The sequence below is a fragment of the Calliphora vicina genome, chromosome 1 (genome assembly GCF_958450345.1).
Source record: "Calliphora vicina chromosome 1, idCalVici1.1, whole genome shotgun sequence".
Classification (NCBI taxonomy): Eukaryota; Metazoa; Arthropoda; class Insecta; order Diptera; family Calliphoridae; genus Calliphora; species Calliphora vicina.
In genome coordinates this window covers 163740514-163761800 of record NC_088780.1, presented here as the reverse complement: position 1 = coordinate 163761800, position 21287 = coordinate 163740514, and the positions used below count along the sequence as shown (strand labels likewise).

The window sequence follows — 21287 nt, the reverse complement described above, 5'->3', positions numbered from 1 at the left end:
TGTTTTTGTAAAAAGATAAGTGAACTGTCAAAGTTGCCTGTGGTTGTTTTTGCTTTTGGGTTTGTTGTATTTTTCGCCACAAGAAACACAAGTGAATTGACAGTTCATTTATCTAAACAACTGAATAAAAAAAATAATCAGCTGTTCTTCTGTCGTCACCTTCTATAGATTCGCCTTGATTATTTGCGATGAAAAATGTATCCATTACGATAATCCGAAGCGTAAGAGATCGTATTTGAAGCCCGGCTAACCAACCGAATCGCCACTAATGCCAAATATCCATGGTGCTAAGCTAAAGGATCCTATCTATTATGAGCTGCTGAAATCTGACCAGACCATCACAGGGAACCTGTACCGAACGCGAACTGATTCGTTTGAAGCGAACATAGGCCGAAAAATACCCAGACATGAAACCGTAATATTCCATCATGACAACAGTTGGCCACATGTTGAAATAGCTGTTGAAAAGTATTTAGAATGAAGTGGTTGGGAAGTTTTGCCTCATCCGCTTTATACTTTAGACCGAGACCTATCCGACTGCTATTTGTTTCGATCGATGCAGAACGATCTCTCTGGGAGACGCTTCAATTTGGAGCAGTGTATCCAATATTGGCTTGATTCGTTCTTGGCCTCAAAGGATGAGCAGTTCTTTTGGCTCGGAATACTTTGTATGAATATAAGAGAGCCTTTAGTTATTCTCAGATATTTTTTAAGAATTTTAAAACTGTCGGTTTTTGAGATATATGACTTGGACCTTTGTAACCCAAAATTGAGTTTGAGCTATTGAAATAAATTTGGTTGAAATCGGATATGACAATGGTATGGATTCTCCCAACTTAATAACATAATTATCAATATTAAATCGAATTGCTGTTTTTAAACGGTTTAAGTACCTGTATTTGCTAACATTCTCACACTCTCCTCGTAATATTGCACACATTTTTACAATTTTACATTTTAACATCCATATATTCATAAGTATATTCATGTGTACATGTATTATTAATATAAAGTGTTTGTGTTGCATGTTATTTTATGGCTATTGACTCCTTTTTATCATATGTGAGTGAAGTTAAAAACCAGCACTTTCCGTGTGTTGGCTATGTTCTCCCATGTGTGTATGTGTGTGTATCTTTAATATGTATTGTAACGGAAAAGGAAAACACTCATCCACACACAGAACCCATTCACTCAGCACACTTTTCGTTCGTAACAGCACCTCATCAGCGTCGTACGAAATAAATTGTAGATAAACATGCAAACATAAATTTTCACCCTGTCAGGTGGTCGGTCGGGTCGGTTGGTTGGTTGGTCGTTTATGGTCTATATTTTTCGTTGTAGTTGTTTTTTCATTCTGGGTAACGTTTCATTTTTACCGGTTGGACGGTTGAATGTTTGATGATTTTTTTTTCTTCTTTTAATTTTTTATTTATATGAGTATTTTTTTTTGTTTTTTTTTAATTTTGGTGTACAAAAGCAAGAAGCCTTCTAAAATTGTGCCCATTTCGTAACGATGACTAAAACTATTTTAGCAACTTTCAGGCTGTTTGTACTCGTAAAATATTTAAGCATCATCCAAAGTTAATAATAATTATTCATACATACCCCTGATGTATATATGTATCCATATGTATGTACATATGTATGTGTATAACTGTGTATGTATGTTCTATTTTCTTGTTTATTTATTTCTTTTATTAAAACATAAAAATGCGAAAGAAATTAGTTCCGGGAAAAAGTAATTTCATGTTTTTGCCAGGGATATTAAAAGTAAAATTTATTGGAGTTATAACAAGCATTTTTTGTTGCTATTTTAATAGAGTGGTAAATATTTCATTAAATAGAACATTTTATTACAAACAACACAACAAAACAAATTTTTTGGTATTATTTAGCCGCTAAAAGTTATAAAGGAGCAGAATTGCGATTGATTTGAATCAAATTTCCTGTGGAATATTTTAGTAACGCACAGTGTCCCTTTAAAAAATAAATGATAATAAATCCTTCTTGTATATTACAAATTACACTTTAGCTTATTATAAGCTATACTACATTTAAGGATTTGGAACATGATTGATTGATAGCAACCGATTCGGTTGCTATTTAAAATCGAGAAAATCGGCTCACAAATGGCTGAGATATAAGCGATAAACCACGACTACCTCGATTTGTGACCGATTTTTCATCAATATGTGAATTACTAAGTCCCCTTTTACAATTCAGAAATTGAAAGGCTTTTTCCACTTTTCACAATTTTTACGTTGTTGCTTCATATAATTTTTCTCACATCAATGTTTAAATGCATTTGACAATACAAATATTCATACTAGGGTTCTTAATTTCCCGGACTTTTTTCTTTCCCGGGAGGAAATTAAAAAATGGTTTCATTCCCGAGAATTTTTGAATACTTAATTAAACCAAAAACCAGAAAAAAAATTTTCGAATAAATTGACTTATACCACGGTTTTAAAAGAAGTATAAAATAACTATATTTGATTGTACAATGTTGGACCAGCCTTTATAAGGGTTTCTAATTTAATAGTGGCATTTTGTCGGTATTATCACAGTCGTAGTTTTAAGAATTTCGACTATGTTAACAAAAAAAACAAATTTGAACCACTATTATTGTTATTTTCTCTAAATATGAATAATATTCATTGAATATTCCGTAAAATTGTAATGTTAGGCATCTTAATAATTCCTTTAACAGCATAAACTTTAAATTTGATTCATTCTTAATAACCAAATTTTTATGACGTGGCTTAAGTTTAGTGAAAAAAATTCGGTTATTTCAACCGTAATACTTCTTTGCCAAATGAATAATATCTGTTGCTAGAACCGAAAAATCTGTGGATATATAAGAATGATTCAATTAGCAACAAATTTGACCATCGAAACGAATCTGAAAATTGTAACTTTTAGAAGAAAAATTATGAAGAAATTCCCGAAAATTCTCGACCAACATTTCCCGAAAATTAACAAATAAATATTCCCGGAAATTCCCGAGAAATTTTTCCCGCGTAGGAACCCTAATTCATACGCATCAACAACGAAAAAGAACGAAAAAAGGAAACGATGAATTTCTGTCTGTCTATTAATTTCGCGGTTGTAAAAAGAGAATGAGAAAAATGTCTACCTTTCAATTTCTGCATTGTAAAAGGGGACTAAGTCATTAATATAGACAATATGGATATCTAATGACAGATATTTCAAATACCAAAGACTAGTAATTCAGACCTATAAAATGCCTAAATCAAGAAAAATATTAATCATAAAACTCAGAAAAAAAAAATTAAAAAAACAAATAGTTTTTCAACAAAATATATTTTCAATCTTTATCTTAAGTATACTTAAGCTGACGATTTTATAAGATGAGCGAAATCGTGATATAAATATGTGAATAATAAATACTAAAAAGAAAATGTCATTAAAATTCGCTAAGAGAAAGAGTAAATACTACATTTGTACAATATAAATTTATTCAAAGTATTGGCCATTATTAGCTTTGAACTTTTCCCATCTTTCTAACAACATATGGATTTCGAGCCAAAAGAACTGCTCATCTTTTGAGGCCAAGAACGAAGCAAGCCAATTTAGGATACTTTGTTTCAAAGTGAAGCATATTCCAGAGAAAGTGTTCTGTATCGATCGAAACAAATTGTAATCGCAAGGGGCATGGTTTGGACTATAAGGCGAGTGAGGCAAACATCCCAACCACTTCTTTCTAAATAGTTTTTAACAGGTATTGCTACATGTGGCCTAGCTTTGACATGATGGAATATTACAGTTCCATGTCTGGCCGCATATTCTGGTCGTTTTTCGGCCAATGCTCGCTTCAAATGAATCATTTGCATTCAATACAGGTTCCCAATGATGGTCTAGTTAGATTTCTGCAGCTCATAATAGATAGAACCATTTTGCTTCCACCAAATACAGAACATTACCTTAGGGTCATGGATATTTCGCTTTGGTGTCGATTCGGCTGGTTGGTCGGGCTTCACATATGATCTCTTCTTCGGCTTCGGTTTATCGTAATGGATACATTTTTCATCGTAAATAATGATTCGGTGCAAAAATTATTGTATTTTATAGCTTTCAAGCATCTTTTCGTAAATGCAAAATCGTCTTTCAAAGTCTCTCGGCTTCAATTCGTATGGTACCCAATTTCCCTGCATTTGGATGAATCCTGCTGTTTGCAAAATTTTTTGAAATTGCTGCTGGAGTAGCCTTCAATGATTTTTAATACTCTTGTTGAGTACAATCTTCCTGGAGTAATGCCTCTAATTCTTGGTCTTCAAAGTGATTTGGCTGACCTGGGCGATATTTGTCTTCTGTGTCAAAATCACCACTTCTGAACCGCAAAAACAATATCACGCACTATGAAACCGATGGAACACATTCACCATAAGCTTAAATGAGCAATCGGTGTGCTTCAGCGTCACTTTTTTCAAATTAAAAAAGTAAAGCTAAACTTCCCGCATATGACGATTCGTTGGTATAAAATTCGACATTTTCAAAGCAAAATGAAGGGTATAAAAACGTTGTTTACTCTTTAAAGTTCAATAACTTAGTGAGAAGAATTGACAGATATGTACCCTTCAAAATGACATATAAGTTATTAAAAACAAAAACTAAGTTCAAATGATACGCCGCCTATTGTAAATCCCGCATTTTTAAGTCATACACTCAATATATTATCCGTTTTCAGATCAATTGGATAAAAACTAAGATTAGCAGAAATACAATGTTTAAAGAAAATTTAATACAATGTTAGAAAAAACATTTGTTTATTAACATTTTAATTTTCTATTCCGGTGGACCTTTCTGTGGAAATACCCATATTTATTATTTCCGGACAGTCTAGGCGACTTAGGATGACTTTGATATTTATATTCTGATATATTTGACTTGATATTGCCACAAACATGTACTTAATTACTACAATCATATATGAGACCCATCAGTGGAAAAGTGGTGTAACCCACAATTTTTTTGGATACGTTCCTTACATTAGCAGCTATCAATACAAAGTGAAGTAAGCCACCTTTTGGTATTCAAAAGCAGATGAAGCTGAGAAAATAGTTTTTGCATAGAGCATACATAACAAAGTAATAGAGCAAGAGAGGTGTAAGTTACCCCCATCCTTAAGTAAATAGTTTGGGGTTACACCACTTTTGCGCTGATAGCCTCATATATGCTTGCTGCAATCTTGATCATCGTAAGTGTAACATGTAATTGTAACATGTTTTTAAAGTTAATTTTCCTGGAAGCAACAACTACACATAACGTTTTAACGCCCGTTGCTCCCATTGTGTTTAATGTCTTAAATCATGACAGCTCATGAAAAAGGTGACATCTACACTGTAAACTAGGACTGACCATTAATCAAACGCTCACACACCCAAGTATTTACAAGTTTTACAGATAAATAATCACTTTTACACAATTGCGTAACGACGCAACAGTCTCAGTCACTGCTTGCTATTTATTCATTCAAACCAAACATGAATTCTGTAGGCAAACTGCTCCTCAAAAGTTGCAACAAAATCGTTTATAAAACTATTGACACATGGTACTCGGACACTTTAACGTTTGGAATCCCCTCCAAAAAGAAAATAAAATAAAATAAAAAATTATGAAGTGTGAAAATGTGTGTGTGTAAAGTAATAAATTGAAAAATAAAAAATTAAATTCCAATTAATTTAGTGGAAATGCAGCATTTCAGTTTTTTTTTTATTTTATTTTGGAGTATTTTCTTTTTATTTACAAAGAGGGGGAAATTTTATTTGCCTGGTTTGTTAATAAATTTTGTTTTAATTTTTTATTTTTTTTTTGATATTAATGGCGTTGAAGTTTTCCGTTATAAATTTTTTATTTTCTGTTGGTTTTTGATTTATGCTTGTCTTAAATGTTTTAAAAAAAAGTATATTTTACTGCATTTTAATGCGCTGAAATTTATACATGTGTCTTTATAATGTTTCTTCTTTATATTTTTGGAAAGGGGATCTTTGTTTTTTTTTTTATTTTTTCAAAATTTGTTTCCAATTTAAAGGCGTAAAATTGTCACAGCTCATCAGTTTGTTTGTATTTTGTATTTAGGTAGTGTGTTTCGAGTGTCTTTAAATATTTTATTTTTGGTTAAATTTATTTTCGTTTTGTATTGTAAGTTTTATGGTGTGAATTTGTTGTAGGAGTTTAAAGTATTGTAATTGGATATTTTTTTCTTTGATTTCCACAAAGGAAAAGTAATAAAGATATAATTTAAATCAGTAGCTAAATATTTGAAATGTTTTAGTAATTAAGTGTTCTTTAATAACTAAATGTTTTTCTTTAATTTGCTTTTGAAATAAATTATTAAGAGTAACACTATTTTGGAAAATGAATTCATTATGAGAATTTAATTTGTTGTTATATGATTATGATGCTCAAAGAATATTGAATGATCCCTTTACACTCAATGTGTTTAATATGGTGGAGTAGAAAATGCATTTCAATTTGCCAAATGTTTAAATTACTTTTTCAATGTATTCTTTGAATTATTTAAAACTAAAATTGAACTGAAAATTACAAATTCAAACAAATTGCCAAGTATTTTTTATTTTATTTTGCAAAAAAAAAACAAGATATTTAGCATGACAGACATGTCAAAATAAGATGACCATCATGCATTACAAATAAAAGGGAATATACGTAAAAAGTTAGGTGATAATTGAATTATATTTTTCTATAATTATCTCTATCTGATCGGGCTATAATACAACAGTAATGCAGCTCAAAGAAACATCAAAAAATGTTTGCAACTCCCGGTATCCCGGCAAACATTAAAAAATTGCCAAAATTTATTCCTATTTCATTATAAATTTATTCCTATTTCATTATTTCACATGAAATAGGTTCGCAATTCCCATTTTTCGTTCATAAACTTTATTCATGTGAAAAAATTTCCCATGTTGTGAAATTTTTAGATGAAATTTTGTAAACAATAAACAGCTGCTACGAACAAAATCAACTATTGTGAATGAAAAGTTTAGGGGAATATCACGATAGCAATTTTCCCTTCGAGGGAAATGGATATTTCATGGGAACATAAATTTCACATGTTTTTCACGATAGGGGTGATTAAATAACAGTGGCTTCGCCCGGTAGCATTTAATAATGTTGTTCTTCAAGTTTCTCCAATCCACTCACACCTGTTCTTATTTATTTGCAAATAAATTATCTAAATTTGTACTGCATACTTTAGGGAGCTTTTTTATTACAGTTGACTGGACCCACAAAAAAAGAATTTCCGAGTTTTACCCGGAATTTTTGATTTTTTTTTCTTTAGAAACCATCTCCTGAAAATTTCGAATCGAATAAAAAAAAATCATCCAAATCGCTCCAGTCGTTCTCAAGTGATGACATTACATACATGGACCATTTCATTTGTATATATATAGATAGATAGGTCCGATTAATTTAAATATGGAAAAAATGCGAAATTCGCTTCGAAACAGAACTTTTTCAAATCAAAACCAGGGTCGAATTATATGATTCGAAAAATGATTTACATATTGAAATTAAATTAAAATGAGATGATCTCAAATCTGAAAATTATGATTAGTTTTACTCGATATCGATTGCGGTAATTCGGCCCCAATATTTTTGTCATTATTATCTGTAAATATCAAAATCATTACAATCTTTATTTTAATTTTCTTAATAAAATTAATTAATTTGTATTAAGTCGACCAGCAAGAAAAGTTATTTTGAATGTTTTTATCACACAGAGAAAATAGTTTTGCTAGTGATATCCGAATTTTAGTTGGCTTAACAAAACTTCATATTTTTAAAACATAATTCTTCTGTGTCAACTGATTTCAATTGGATATATTTGGATTAAAATCTATGGATATAGTCGAATCTTTCGATTGGCAACAAATCACTATATACAGAAATAATACTGTAACTTTATGAAGAAAAAGAAATTATCGAAATTTCCTGGGAATTTAGATAATAACTATTCCCGGGAAAGTTTTCCCGATTAATAACCCTTTTGACAAGCAATTAAGTAGTATTAATATGACCCTGTTTTTACAAATAATGTCACACAGTCTGTTCCGAAAATCTTAGACACATTGTTCAGCAAATGTTCGTTAAGAACTCTATCGCTTCCGGATATTCATCGTTTCCTTTTTCCCAGGCAGATCCGTCAGTAACTGTTAAAAGGAATTCAAAGTATATGTGTTTGCATACCGATCAGCCAGTGACCCATTTGTTAGCCTCGAAATGTCCATCAGGTTTCTATTTAAGAGCTGTATTTTGCTTGTTTTCATTTAACTCCATTTTTTTGTCAACATTCTGAAGACATTAGTCTAAAGATTTCGCTCTTATAGCGAGAGATACTGCATCTGAGAAATTTCCTTCTCTGAGCTTGTCCACCTTCTCATTAAACTAACAGTTAAAATAAATGGTATAGGATTTAAGAAACATAAGTGTCGCCTAACTATAAATAAAGATTCCAGTCTCTCACGTACTTTCCTTTTGCCAATAACTTTGAATGCCTTCTTGATCAGCCATTGTAACATTTAGGCTTAATCCATTCCATGTACCATTTACCTTAGCATTTGACAATACTTTGAGAAAGCTCCAACCATTTTATTATAAAATAACCCCGGTGAATCTCACCAGATTCGAAACGAGGTACAGGACTATCCCTATTGGCGAGTACGTGATTCAATTTGGATTCGATGGCACCCTATTTAATTTCTACGCGACACTTTTATGCTCCAACAGATTGTGTTATTTGACCCACCACAATTGAATTTTTGATCCGGAAAGACCGAACGGCAAAATATTGTCAACTTAGCGACAGCTGTATTAATCGTAAGTTTTTTCTCCAGAGAAGAGATTTCGACTACAGCAGATCTGTTACAAAAACAACAAATTGTATTTTACTACCTCGTTAAGGGATTGTCCTATGTATGCGGATTGAGCTAATCCAAGATAATTCGAATTCTCGTTCATCTCACACCTTTTTGGCGAGATGTCACCCTCAGTCTGAGAGGGTTTCCTATTTGAGATTTCTTTAGCTGCTGTCTGTGAAGAGTTTGGTACGGTATTCTTCTACTTAAGGTCTACACAACTATATTTAACGCGATCTACAGCTCTGAGTTCATGAGAAAGTAAATTCGATGGCACCGTATTCCGTTACTACATGAGTAATGTAACCATAAGTTTTGTTCGCCAAAGTCACCAACAGATTGTCTTTAGCTTCCTCGGTAAAAGGTCTTCTGGTGGATGACGATTGCGCTGGTTCAGGAGCAGCCGACAACTACAGCCTGATATTAACGAGATTTTCCGTGTCGCTTTTCTAAATTATTTCGTGCGCGGTATTCTTGGCTATCTTGTCAGGAATGAATAGAGCTTTGGAATATCTGGCTTTACGAATGTATTTTGATTTTTCAGTTTCTTGCGCTTACACTTCAGATGATCCTCAGTTTTAGGGAAGCTAGAACATTATCATATGACTTTAATCATTACTGCTTGGAAGGTCGACTAACGTCTGCTGACAGAAGGAGATATTGTCTTTTTCGAATTAGCTGTACATCTCTTTGTTTAGTTGTTGTTTTAAATTTTTCGAATACAAACATTTTGTCCCACGATCAACGATCTATGCAGTGAGGGCGAGCGTGGATTAGATAAAACATTTAATCCTTTAAATTGAGGTGATAAGTGAAGAAACTCTTTGTATCATTAGATGTCTATAAGAGAACTTAAATGATGTTTAAACATATTTTAAGAACAATTTATGGAATTTTGCACTAACTTTATTTGAGTTGTTACTTTGTCTTTAAGAATTTATTCAAATTTCATAAACTTTAGGGGCCTGGTTCACTAAATGCGAACGAATATTGAAAACAACAAATAAATATAAAATTTCACTTTTATTCCAAGCTGTAGCTCTTGAAAATTCCTTCTTTAATCTATAAATCTTTTCAGGGCCCATATTGTTTCCACTATCGCTTTAATGTATTAAATTTATAATTTACACTTTAATTTCTGCTATGACTTGTAATCTGGGGAAAGGGAGAGGTGGGGCATAAGAAAATCTATAATGTTTAAGGTTACAGCTTATTATGGCGCAAGATTCCTTTCACACCAACAAAAAAATTAAGAAAAAAAACGTAACAACCCCTGCTTTAATAAAACTTCTTACACAGCTGTAGGAAAGCAAAAAATTTTGTGAAATAATGACAGGGGGAAACAACCAAACCAGTACCAATCAAATATTTTTACACGTTTCTTGGAAGAACAAGTAAGATTGTTTTATTCAGTTGTGCCGAATCTTATTTACCCTACATCGATATAATACTGATAGCAACTTTTAAACATTTTGCAGATTTTGCCCATTTTCGATTTTAAATTTTCTATGGAGACCACATAAACTATACCACTATGATACATAAAGAGCTATATTTGGGGAATACATTTTAAACAGAAATTGTTCTTTGATAATATAAAGAACGATGCATTATCAGCAATATATTTAAAGATAATTGAAAAAAAATTTTGAAAAATATAAAAATATGTTTAGAGATTGTCTCACATTTTGTTCCATAACTTCTTTGTTCTTGATTCTACTTGACCGATTTTGTACAAAATTTTCTGATCAACAATGAATATTTAAGAAAAGTTTCATCCCCTTAAGTCCTTCCCTATTGGATATATCCTGTCTTCAACAGGCAGACAGACGGAGAGACAGTCCGACTTACAGACAAACTGACATAGCTAGATCGTCTAAGAATTTTAGAAGGGTCCAGTATATGCACTTTTGTGGGTTTACGATGAAGATTTTGATGTGTTACAAACGAAATGACAAAATCAGTATACCCCTACACAAAAAATAAGAAAGAAAACATTGCAAGTATCTATATTTTTCATTTGTCTTAAAAATAAAGAGGAGTATTTTTTTTGTGTTTCTTCATTTTTTAAGTTATTTATATTTAATGTCTTTGGCTGTCTTTTTGCAGTATTTTTTTAACACTCTGAAATTGTGTTTTCTTTTTATTTTAGAATTCAAAACACGCCACAACATCTTCTTTGGAAGGAACGACAGCGTCAGCAACAACAACGATGACGGCAACACAAATGAGGGCGACATTAATATATTTAGCGCCTTTTTTGCAACCGTGTAAGAATGTTGTTACATCCACAACCAAGTCTACTACGGCAACGGCAACAGCAACAACGACGACACGAGCCCAGTCAATGCCACATCAGTGTTTGGGTAATGAACAAGATATTGCAACAACGGCCACAGCAACAGCAGCCGTGGTATTACAGCAACAGACACATGTGGCCCGTAATCGTCTGAATAGCAGTCGTAATAATCATAATAATGCTATAAATTCAAATAGCACCATCATTAACAACAACAACAACAATAACATTAACAACAACAGCACTAGCAGTAGTAGTAGACCTTGTTGCAGTAATACTCCCAATACGAATCACAAGACTACGGCAACTATGAGTTGTACAACGGAGTGTGTTGCAAGTAAAATGAGTAGTGGCATGAGTAAAAGTAGCAGTTGTAGTAGTACTACTACAAGTAGTAGCAGCTGTTGTCATAATACTATGCAACAACAAGAATCTGAATACCAGGAGGAAAAGCAGGTTAAGGAGCAAAATTTACAACAAAAGGATAAATATTATAAAAATTATGAAATGCCTGCCTTAGAGACCACAACAACGATAAAAACAACAACAATGCAATACGCCTCTAATAATAAAACAAGACAACAAACACAGCAGCAGCAGCAACAGCAGAAAGAACACCTTAAAGAAGACAGACCCTCGTCATTATCTAAAACATTATTATCAACTTCTTCTTCTTCATCGTGCTCCTCAACTCTAAGCTCTCCTTTGGCAACCTCATTTGTAAACTATGCGAACAATCGTAGTACAAAATATTTACGTGAACGTGGTCGTAGGAATATACTACAGCAACAACAACAACAGGAGCAGACTTTAAAACAAAAAACACATGGTTCCATATTAAAACAACAACCACCACCACTAGCACTTATGCAGCAAACTGTGAGGCATGAAGTACAAGTACAGCAAGAAGTAGATACTGAAAAACAACAACGAAACTTAACGTGTGGTCGTGGTCCTTACATTGCGAAGGACCATCACAGCAACAGCAACAACAACAACAACCACATTAAAACTAACAACACTTCAGTGTTGTCAAGATGTCATTGTTTAAATAATAATCAACATAATAAAAATAATAACAGCAAAATTATGCTCAGCAATGTCCAAGACATCATGCAGCACAACCAACTCAATATAGAAACCAACCGCATGAAAACTCTCATGTACTCGAATAACTGTGATGACCAGCCAGACAATGATGCAGACTATAATGATGATGATGATGACAAAGTGGAGCAGGATGAGACGGTGTATGATAATCACTCGGATGCTGGAAATATTAAGGAAAATATTCATTTAAGATTAAGAAAAAATCATCATCAGATGCAGCAGGAACAGGAGGAGGACGATGATAATGAACAGAATGAAAAGAATACAACACACCAGAATTCCTATATTAATTATAAAGAATTATTATTTAACACAAATCCAAAAACCATTAAAACTATACAACACTCACACTCGCCCTCACCAACAACTACAACACAATCTTCATCATCAACAACAACAACAACATTTTTAACAAATCCTTCGTATACAACGATATTAAATAAGGAATGTAGGTGCTTTAAACAATATAAACGTGATACTATTGGCAGCGAATGTAATTTAGAACAAAAGAATTTGAAAATAATTGAAGGAGCAGCATCGCCATCATCATCATCATCAGCATCACTTAGTGATAACTATTGTATGATCAATACTAGTGGCGTCTCATTAAGTTCTCCCACAGTTTTGGACAATTTGTGGCAATTGCTGCAAGGCGATAGTTTGGCGTCATCAGTTGGCTGTTCCCAGTTGTATAAAACGGTTGCGGTTTCAAAGTGGTTGTTTATGTGGCTGTTATTTGTAATGCTGTCAACATCGGCTCATGGTTGGGCGGGACGAAATGATGGTGAGTTTCAGTTTAAAATTTTATCTTCTTAAGATCTTAAGTGTCATTTTGAAATATAGTAGGAATATTAACTAAAACATTGCCTGAGCAAAAACCCATAATAATATAGCTTCATAATCCCTTCTGGGAAGCAGTTAAGTAATTGAATTAAATATATAGATATATCCTTAGATAAATATTTATATGAGATTCATAATATTCCCCCAATACATTAAATTAGTAAAATAACTTATCTTCTAAACATCTTAATACTTATTTTAGTTTCTGTAAAGGATTTCCATTTCTTGGGATTCCTTTAATTTAACATACAGTTGTAAGGCTTCTTGTCTTTGTCGCCCACATTTAACACTAAAGTTTGAGGTTATGTCATCGAAATGTCCCATAATAGTAATTAAAATATCCCTTAATAGTCATGGAAATTTCCCATTTGCGTTGCCAATTTGCTCATAAAACTATGCAGCACGGTAGGGGGTAGGCTTCAGTCATACATACATATGTATGAATAATTGAGTCATAGCTATTTCAAAAGGGAAGGGAAATTAAGTAAAACTGATAATAAAATTAAAGTTTTCAAATATTCAATTACGTGAAATTTAAGAAAACATGTTAATTGTGCTGAAAAATCTAACAATTCGTTTTAAATCAGAGGATTTGTTCAAAGTCCATTAGCTATGACCTTTTCCCATCTTTCTGGCAGCATATGGATTCCGAGCCAAAGGAACAGCTCATTTTGAGGCCAAGAACGAATCAAGCCAATATCAGCTACTCTGTTCCAAAGTGAAGCAAATCTCAGAGACAGCATATATCTGCATCGATCGAAACAAATAGTAGTCGGACGGGGCAAGGTCTGGACTATAAAGCGGGTTAAGCTAAATTTTCCAACAACTTCTTTTTAAATACTTTTTAACAGGTATTGTAACATGTGACCGAGAGTTGGCATGATGGAATATTACGGTAGGCAAAACAACTTCTCTGAGTGAAGTCAATTTTTGATACACCCCAGAGGAAGAAACCTTTGCGTCCGGCCGAAGGCTGTCAATGAAAACCAACTTTTCTGAGCGTAAACAATTTTTGATACCAGAGTAATTTCATTATGAATTAAATCCCCAATTTTTGAAATGAATTAAATCCCAAAAAAATTAACTAAGTCCCTAAATTTCGTTGTTGGTTTTTTCTATATAAAATATTGGGGCCTTAATTCATTTGCGATTTGGGGAATTTGTTCAATTTGGTCTGCACTTTCCAAAGTTATGGAGAGTATGGTAAACTACCGTCAGATATATCCAAGGTGTTCGATAGAATGTAGCATGGTGCTCTCTTTTATCAAAACTTATTGCTTTTGGTGTCGATTTATATCGGGCTTTCTCAGAGATAAAACTATACGAGTTGTTATAGATGGGATCTCATCAAATGATTCATGATCAATTCAGGGGTATCACACGGCTCCATTCTTTCTCCTACTCTATTCGTTATTTTTCTAAACGACTTTCTATGTCAAACATCCAACCCTATCTATTCTTTTGTAGATGACATCAACATTTGCCATTCATATTCATTCAGTTATAGACCAAGCCTATTAGCGATTGGGGCAATGAGGCAAAACATGAATGATTCTCTTAATTGGGACTTGTGGAAATATCTGAATGGGGTCGTCTGAATAGGGTCGCCTTCAACGATAGCAATAATCAGTATCATGTCGCTTCATCTGTTGTTGTTGTAGCAGCAGTGATTGCTGAGTTGACAGCCCTTGGCCGAGTGAACTCGGGTCATTCCGGTGCGTAGAACCGGCTGTCGTGGGAATGTATTTATGGGTGGTGGTGTATTTGGATTTAGTGTCGATTCGATTGGTTAGCTGGGCTTCACATATGATCTCTTGCACTTCAGATTATCGTAATAGATCCATTTTTCATCGCAAGTAATGATTCGGTGCAAAAATGATTTTATTTTATAGCGTTCAAGCATAATTTCGGACATGCAAAATCGAGGTCTCTCGGCTTCAATTCGTGTGGTAACCAATTTCCCTGCTTTTGGATGAATCCTGCTGCTCGCTAACGTTTTGAAATTGCTGATTGAGTAGCTCCCAATGATTTTTCAAGCTCTTGTTGAGTTTCACAACAATATTCATGGAGTAAAGCCTTCAATTCTTGGTTTTCAAACTTTTATGACTGGCCTGTGCGATCTCAGTCTTCCGTGTCAAAATCACCACTTCTGAACCGCAAAACCCATCTCTTGCACGTTGAAATTGACGGAATACATTCACCATAAGCTTTGCTGAGCCATCGGTGTGCTTCAGCGGCACTTTTTTTCAAAGAAGTAAAGCAAAACTTCTCGTATATGAAAGAACTAGACGATAGAGTGCTGAACAATCTATCTGAGAGTTGCGGGTTCGATTCCCGCCAGATACTCTGGGTGTATCTGCATATTAGCAAGAGGCTTCGCAGTTTGTGTTTGTTTTTTTTAAAAAAATGTTATTTGTAACCTTCAAAATGACAAATACATAAGTTAATTAAACCAAAAACGATACTACATCTACGAATTCCGGAAATGATAAACGATTTTATAGCAAGATTGAAGCAAAAAACTATCTGTAAAAAATATTTAATTAATAAATCAACATTTCCAAAAATTATAAAAACAAACTTAACATATGCGAGGAGGCCTCCTAAACCTTCTCCATGACAATATAATTGAATAGCAAGAGAGTTTAAGAAATTGATAACCTTCCATAGAAGAATTAGTTCTCAAACTATTAACCGCATTGCAAATGAGGCTCAATGATATAGACTTGCGAAAAACCTTTTATTTCTAAAAAAATCGTACTACTCGTATGCAATTTTCCATAGAACATTTACACTAGTCGAGACAGAAATGGAATACTGTTCTCTTTTCGGATGTATCCAAAAAAAATTTATGAGGCTGTGGTGGGAGAAAATTTTCAAGATGACCAAAGGGAAAAGACTGGACCCCAAGTACAAAAATAAGACAGTCAAGTGCCAATATATGGGTACAATTCATTTCATAAAACATGATATGACTGGAATTGGATACCGATCCATTTTAAATGATGTTATATATCCATATGCTTGGATATTCCAGTACGACAATGACCCCAAATTGTAGATCACAAAATATGGACTCAAAATTATACTACGAAGGAACTTTATAAGATGCGCTTAGATGAGACTGGCAAAATATTTTAAAGTAGAGTAGATTGACTTTATAATAACCTCAATGTATCGTCGCTGTGAAGCCGTAATAAAAAACAAGGACTATCCAACAAAATTATAGGAGTTGAGTTGATATAATTAAAGAGTTTATGAAATTTCTTCAACATATCTAAATCATTTTAATTCCGAAAACACTAAGTAAAGTCTTTGTAAATGACAAATCAAAATTTTCCAAAATTTCTATTGTTTACTTGTTAAAATTAAATTGTTAATAGGTAGTGCATACAACATGTATTTATGTGTGCTGTGTGTAAATTATTTATATGACACAAACAAAATTTCCACAAAAAAAAAAAAATAAAAAAACACACTACTCCCTCATTTAAGTTTAATTAAAACTAAAAAAAAGTAAATAAGTAAATGACAACCCTGCCTGAATGTTAGTTATTGTGTGCTGTTTGGTCAGCTGAATAAAAATACAATAAAAATCTAATAAAAATAAATTTAAATAAGTGACGTCACATTAAATTGTTAAATTTATGACAATGTACAAATAAATGAGTACACACATGTACTACAAACACATAAACAAACAAACTAACATACAATATTCTCATTAATGAACCAATAATAATAATAATGACAACACAACAACAAAAAATACTTATTAAATGTTATTATTATTTTCCCATACACTTCAACACTTCAAAGACAACAACAATTACCCAGTAACTGTAAGTAGGCATGAATGTACATAATAATTAAAAGAGAGGAGAGTCAATCCTCTCAGCCCTGTTAAACTAAAAAAAAACATGGAAGAAGAAGAAAATAACAGTAGTCAATAGTACAAAACAATTAAACAAGAACAACAAAAAAACTAGACTACAACCAAAACCAAAACAAACCACCTTGTAAGCCAGCTAGCACCCAACAACATACGCTACATTCTTAAACACATTGACACACATACTTCCTTTGTATTTACGAATGTGAACCCATGATTCTTTAAAAAAAATTCTGACTACAATAGAATGGTGTGAACATAATGAATGAATATAATGATGGTTGGTCACCCTCCTCCTCTTTGTCTAACAATTAAAATCTAAAGAAATACTACATATAAATAAATGTTGGTTTCTTGGGTTTGTTTTCCATTTTTTGCTTAATTTTTTTTAACGCAATTGTATTAAAAATTTAAACATTCAAACATTGTAGTAAAGAAAGAAATTGTTCTTGTGATATTTAAATTTTTATTGCTTTTTTCCCTTCCGGTCGTTGTATTTTTTTATGAGAGATTGTGTGTGTGTCTTTTTCTTTTCACAAACTATTTTTTGGTTGGCAATTTTAATAGGTTTTTTTGAACAGGAGTCTTTATTAAGCCAGAGTTATTAAAGAATTTACTTTTTTTTTTATTAGATAATGAATGCAAGTTTTGCAACTCTGATAGCATGGAGAAAATTCAAATAATTAAATCGGACAGAACTGTTAAAATTCTCTCCCATTTCTGAATGGGTAGTGAAAGATGAGTTTCTTTTGAAAATGGAAGAAACATGATCTTTTGCTATCAGCCCAATTATGAATAATAATTCCCCGGGAGTTTTTTCCCTTTTCTCATTATTCCTATTCAAATTCAATGGAAAAAAACTCCCGGGGAACAAACTCCCGCGGAATTTTTTATTCATAATTGGGCTGTATATATTTGGTGGAATGACTTAAAAATCCGGGAGCTTTCATTTTGAAACATTTGTACAATATAAATTTATTCAAAGTATTGACCATTGTTAGCTATGAACTTTTCCCATCTTTCTGGAAACATATGGATTACGAGACAAAAGAACTGCTCATCTTTTGAGGTCAAGAACGAATCAAGCCAATTTCCAGAGAGAGCATTCTGCATTCATCCAAACAAATAGTAGTTGAACGGGTCAAGGTCTGGTGTATTTTTTTTAATGTGTTGTGCGATCCACTGTCCAAAACTACGGCATTCGGGAACAAGATCCCTTATTTCATCAGAGCACATATCATTGTAGTATCGGTAGAACAGTGCGACGATGTTCCAGTGAGTCAATAGAGCTAGATACCCTACTGTCATCGATAAGCACCTTCGCCCTATCCTGTACGCGGTCGAGTAACTCCAAAATAGACTTGGAAGTACCGGTCAACACAGGAGAATTGTATTCCATTTTGGGTCGAATATAAGTGCTGTAAATAGTAAGGAGATCAGATGGAGTGAAGTATTTCCCACACCTTATAAATCCCAGGCATTCGAAATCTTCCTTCGACACTTGATTTAGAATTTCTTTAGCTGAAACTTTTCGTACTCCATTTGATTTTTCGGAATTAGAATCTGAATCAGTATCAGCTTATATTCTTCTAAAATTAAGTGGAACTGGAATGTAGACAATTGTCAACAATATGCATTAAAGGGTTAATATTTACACCACCCATAAAATAAACTGGAGTCTTGCGTGCATTATAATCGACTCTATTCGCACAATTCCATTCAGAGATTGTCACATGTTTTGCCTCATTGTCCAATCTCCGACAGGCTTGAATGAATATGAATGGCAAATGTTGCTGTCATCTGCAAAAGAGTAGATATGGTTGGAAATTTGACGTAGAAGGCCGTTTAGAAAGATCAGAAAAAGAGTAGGAGAAATGACGGAGCCTTGCGGTGTCCCTGAATTGATTTTGAACTCGTTTGATGAGAATCCATCTAAAACAACTCGTATAGTGAGATCTCTGAGAAAGCTCGATATAAATCCAGAGAAGTCATTATCGACACCAAAAGCTAGCGAGTGTTGTCATGATGGAATATTACGGTTTCATGTCTGGCCGCATATTCTGGGCGTTTTTCGGCCAATGCTCCCTTCAAAAGAAACAAACGAAGCTGTGATGGTCTGTACAGATTTCGGCAGCTTATAATAGATAGAACCCTTTTTGTATCACCAAATACAGAGCATTACTTCAGCACCATGGATATTTGGATTTGGTGTCGATTCGGCAGGTTGAGCAGGCTCTACTTACGATCTCTTACACTTCTGGTATCTTAATGAATCCATTTTTATACCCTTCAGCTTCGTGAGAAGGGTATATATAAGTTTGTCATTCCGTTTGTAATTTCTACATTTTTCATTTCCGACCCTATAAAGTATATATATTCTGGATCCTTATAGATAGCGGAGTCGATTAAGCCATGTCCGTCTGTCCGTCTGTCTGTCTGTCTGTCTGTCTGTCTGTCTGTCTGTCTGTCTGTCTGTCTGTCTGTCTGTCTGTCTGTCTGTCTGTCTGTCTGTCTGTCTGTCTGTCTGTCTGTCTGTCTGTCTGTCTGTCTGTCTGTCTGTCTGTCTGTCTGTCTGTCTGTCTGTCTGTCTGTCTGTCTGTCTGTCTGTCTGTCTGTCTGTCTGTCTGTCTGTCTGTCTGTCTGTCTGTCTGTCTGTCTGTCTGTCTGTCTGTCTGTCTGTCTGTCTGTCTGTCCGTCTGTCTGTTGAAATCAATTTTCTGAAGGCGCCAGATATCTCCGGGATCCAAATCTTCAACAATTCTGTCAGACATACTTTCGAGAATTTTGCTATTTAAAATCAGCAAAATCCGTCCATAAATAACGGAGATATGAGCAAAAATCCGAGACAACCTCTGAAAATTTCATCAAAAAACACAATGTATTGCATGCTTTGACAAAAAAACAACAAAACGTATGCTTGGATGTGCAAGCTTTGTGTATTTTGTTTTTTTTTTTGTGTTTTGTTTCTTTTGGCGTTGTTGTTGTTTTTTATACAACTAAACTTTTGTTTGGTTGTGTGTTGGTTTTTTTGACAAAAAATCAACAAATCGTATGTTTGAATGTGCATGCTTTGCGTATTTTGTTTCTTTTGACGTTGTTGTTGTTTTTTATACAATTAAACGTATGTTTAGATGTGTGTTGGTTTCATTGCCTTGCGTATTTTGTTTTTGTTTTTCTTTTGGTGTTTTGTTTCGTTTGGCGTTGTTGTTGTTTTTTGTGTTCTTGATAAATTTAGGATGCTGTACGCTGAAAGTGGGCAATGTACATACATATATACTAATTATAAAAAATAATAATGCATCCACAACAAAGGTGAAGGGTATATAAGATTCGGCATAGCCGAATATAGCACTCTTACTTGTTCATCGAAAAATTATTTTCTTTTACGGCGTTTCCCTGCTTTCGGATGAAACCTTTTGAAATTGCTGCTTGAGTAGCTCCCAATGATTTTGTAAGCTCATGTTGAGCTTGACAACAATCTTAATGGTTTAACGCCTCCAATTCTTGGCCTTAAAACTTTTTTGAGTGGCCTGGTCGGTATTTGCATTGGACCCCAAGTATACAAATAAGACAGTCAAGTTTGGCTATGGTGTGGGGCTGTTTTTCAGGGCTAGGTATACGTTCAATTCATGTACATATTAGATTCATTTTCAACAGTGTTATGAATCTATATGCTGAGGAATATATGGACCTAGTTCAAAGATTTCAGCTCGACAATAACCACAAACACACTTTAAGTGTTGTAATCGAGTAGTTACAATCCAATAAGGTACGTGTTTTGAAATGGCCTGTCAAGTAGCCATTTCTCAATCCCATAGAAAATGTAAATCGCAAAAGACGGACTCAAAATTATACCATGAAGGAAGCTTTACTAGATGTAATTATAAGGGAATGGCGAAATAGTCCAAAGGAGACGATTGAATCTGTAATTGATTCAATACATAGTAACTAAAAACCAAGGGTTAACGAACAAAATACTGAATGACGAAAAGTGACAGAAATTTTTTTAAATGAAACCTAAATTTCCATTGTTTTGTCAATTGCATAATAATGATTACTTGTTAGGTTGTTTTCTATTTTAAAAATTTTAATGAAATGCTGAATTAAAGTATGAATAATAAATTTCTTAACAATATCTTATTTTAAACCTCTGCCTTTATATGGTAATGTTAAAAAATACCAAAACACTTGAAGGTCATTTCGAACAAATCTACATTACTTTACGAAAAATCTTTTTCAT

General features: G+C 33.4%; 1 protein-coding gene across 3 annotated transcripts in view; it reads left to right on the top strand.

Moving 5' to 3' along the window:
• The window catches only part of aus (argus), a 111593-nt gene that overhangs the window by 31626 nt on the left and 58680 nt on the right, over positions 1-21287 (top strand). For all 3 annotated transcript variants that reach the window (XM_065516513.1, XM_065516511.1, XM_065516512.1), the window contains exon 2: positions 11056-13096. In XM_065516513.1, coding sequence (XP_065372585.1) covers positions 11056-13096 — 2041 coding nt within the window. The remainder of the gene's footprint in view (positions 1-11055; positions 13097-21287) is intronic.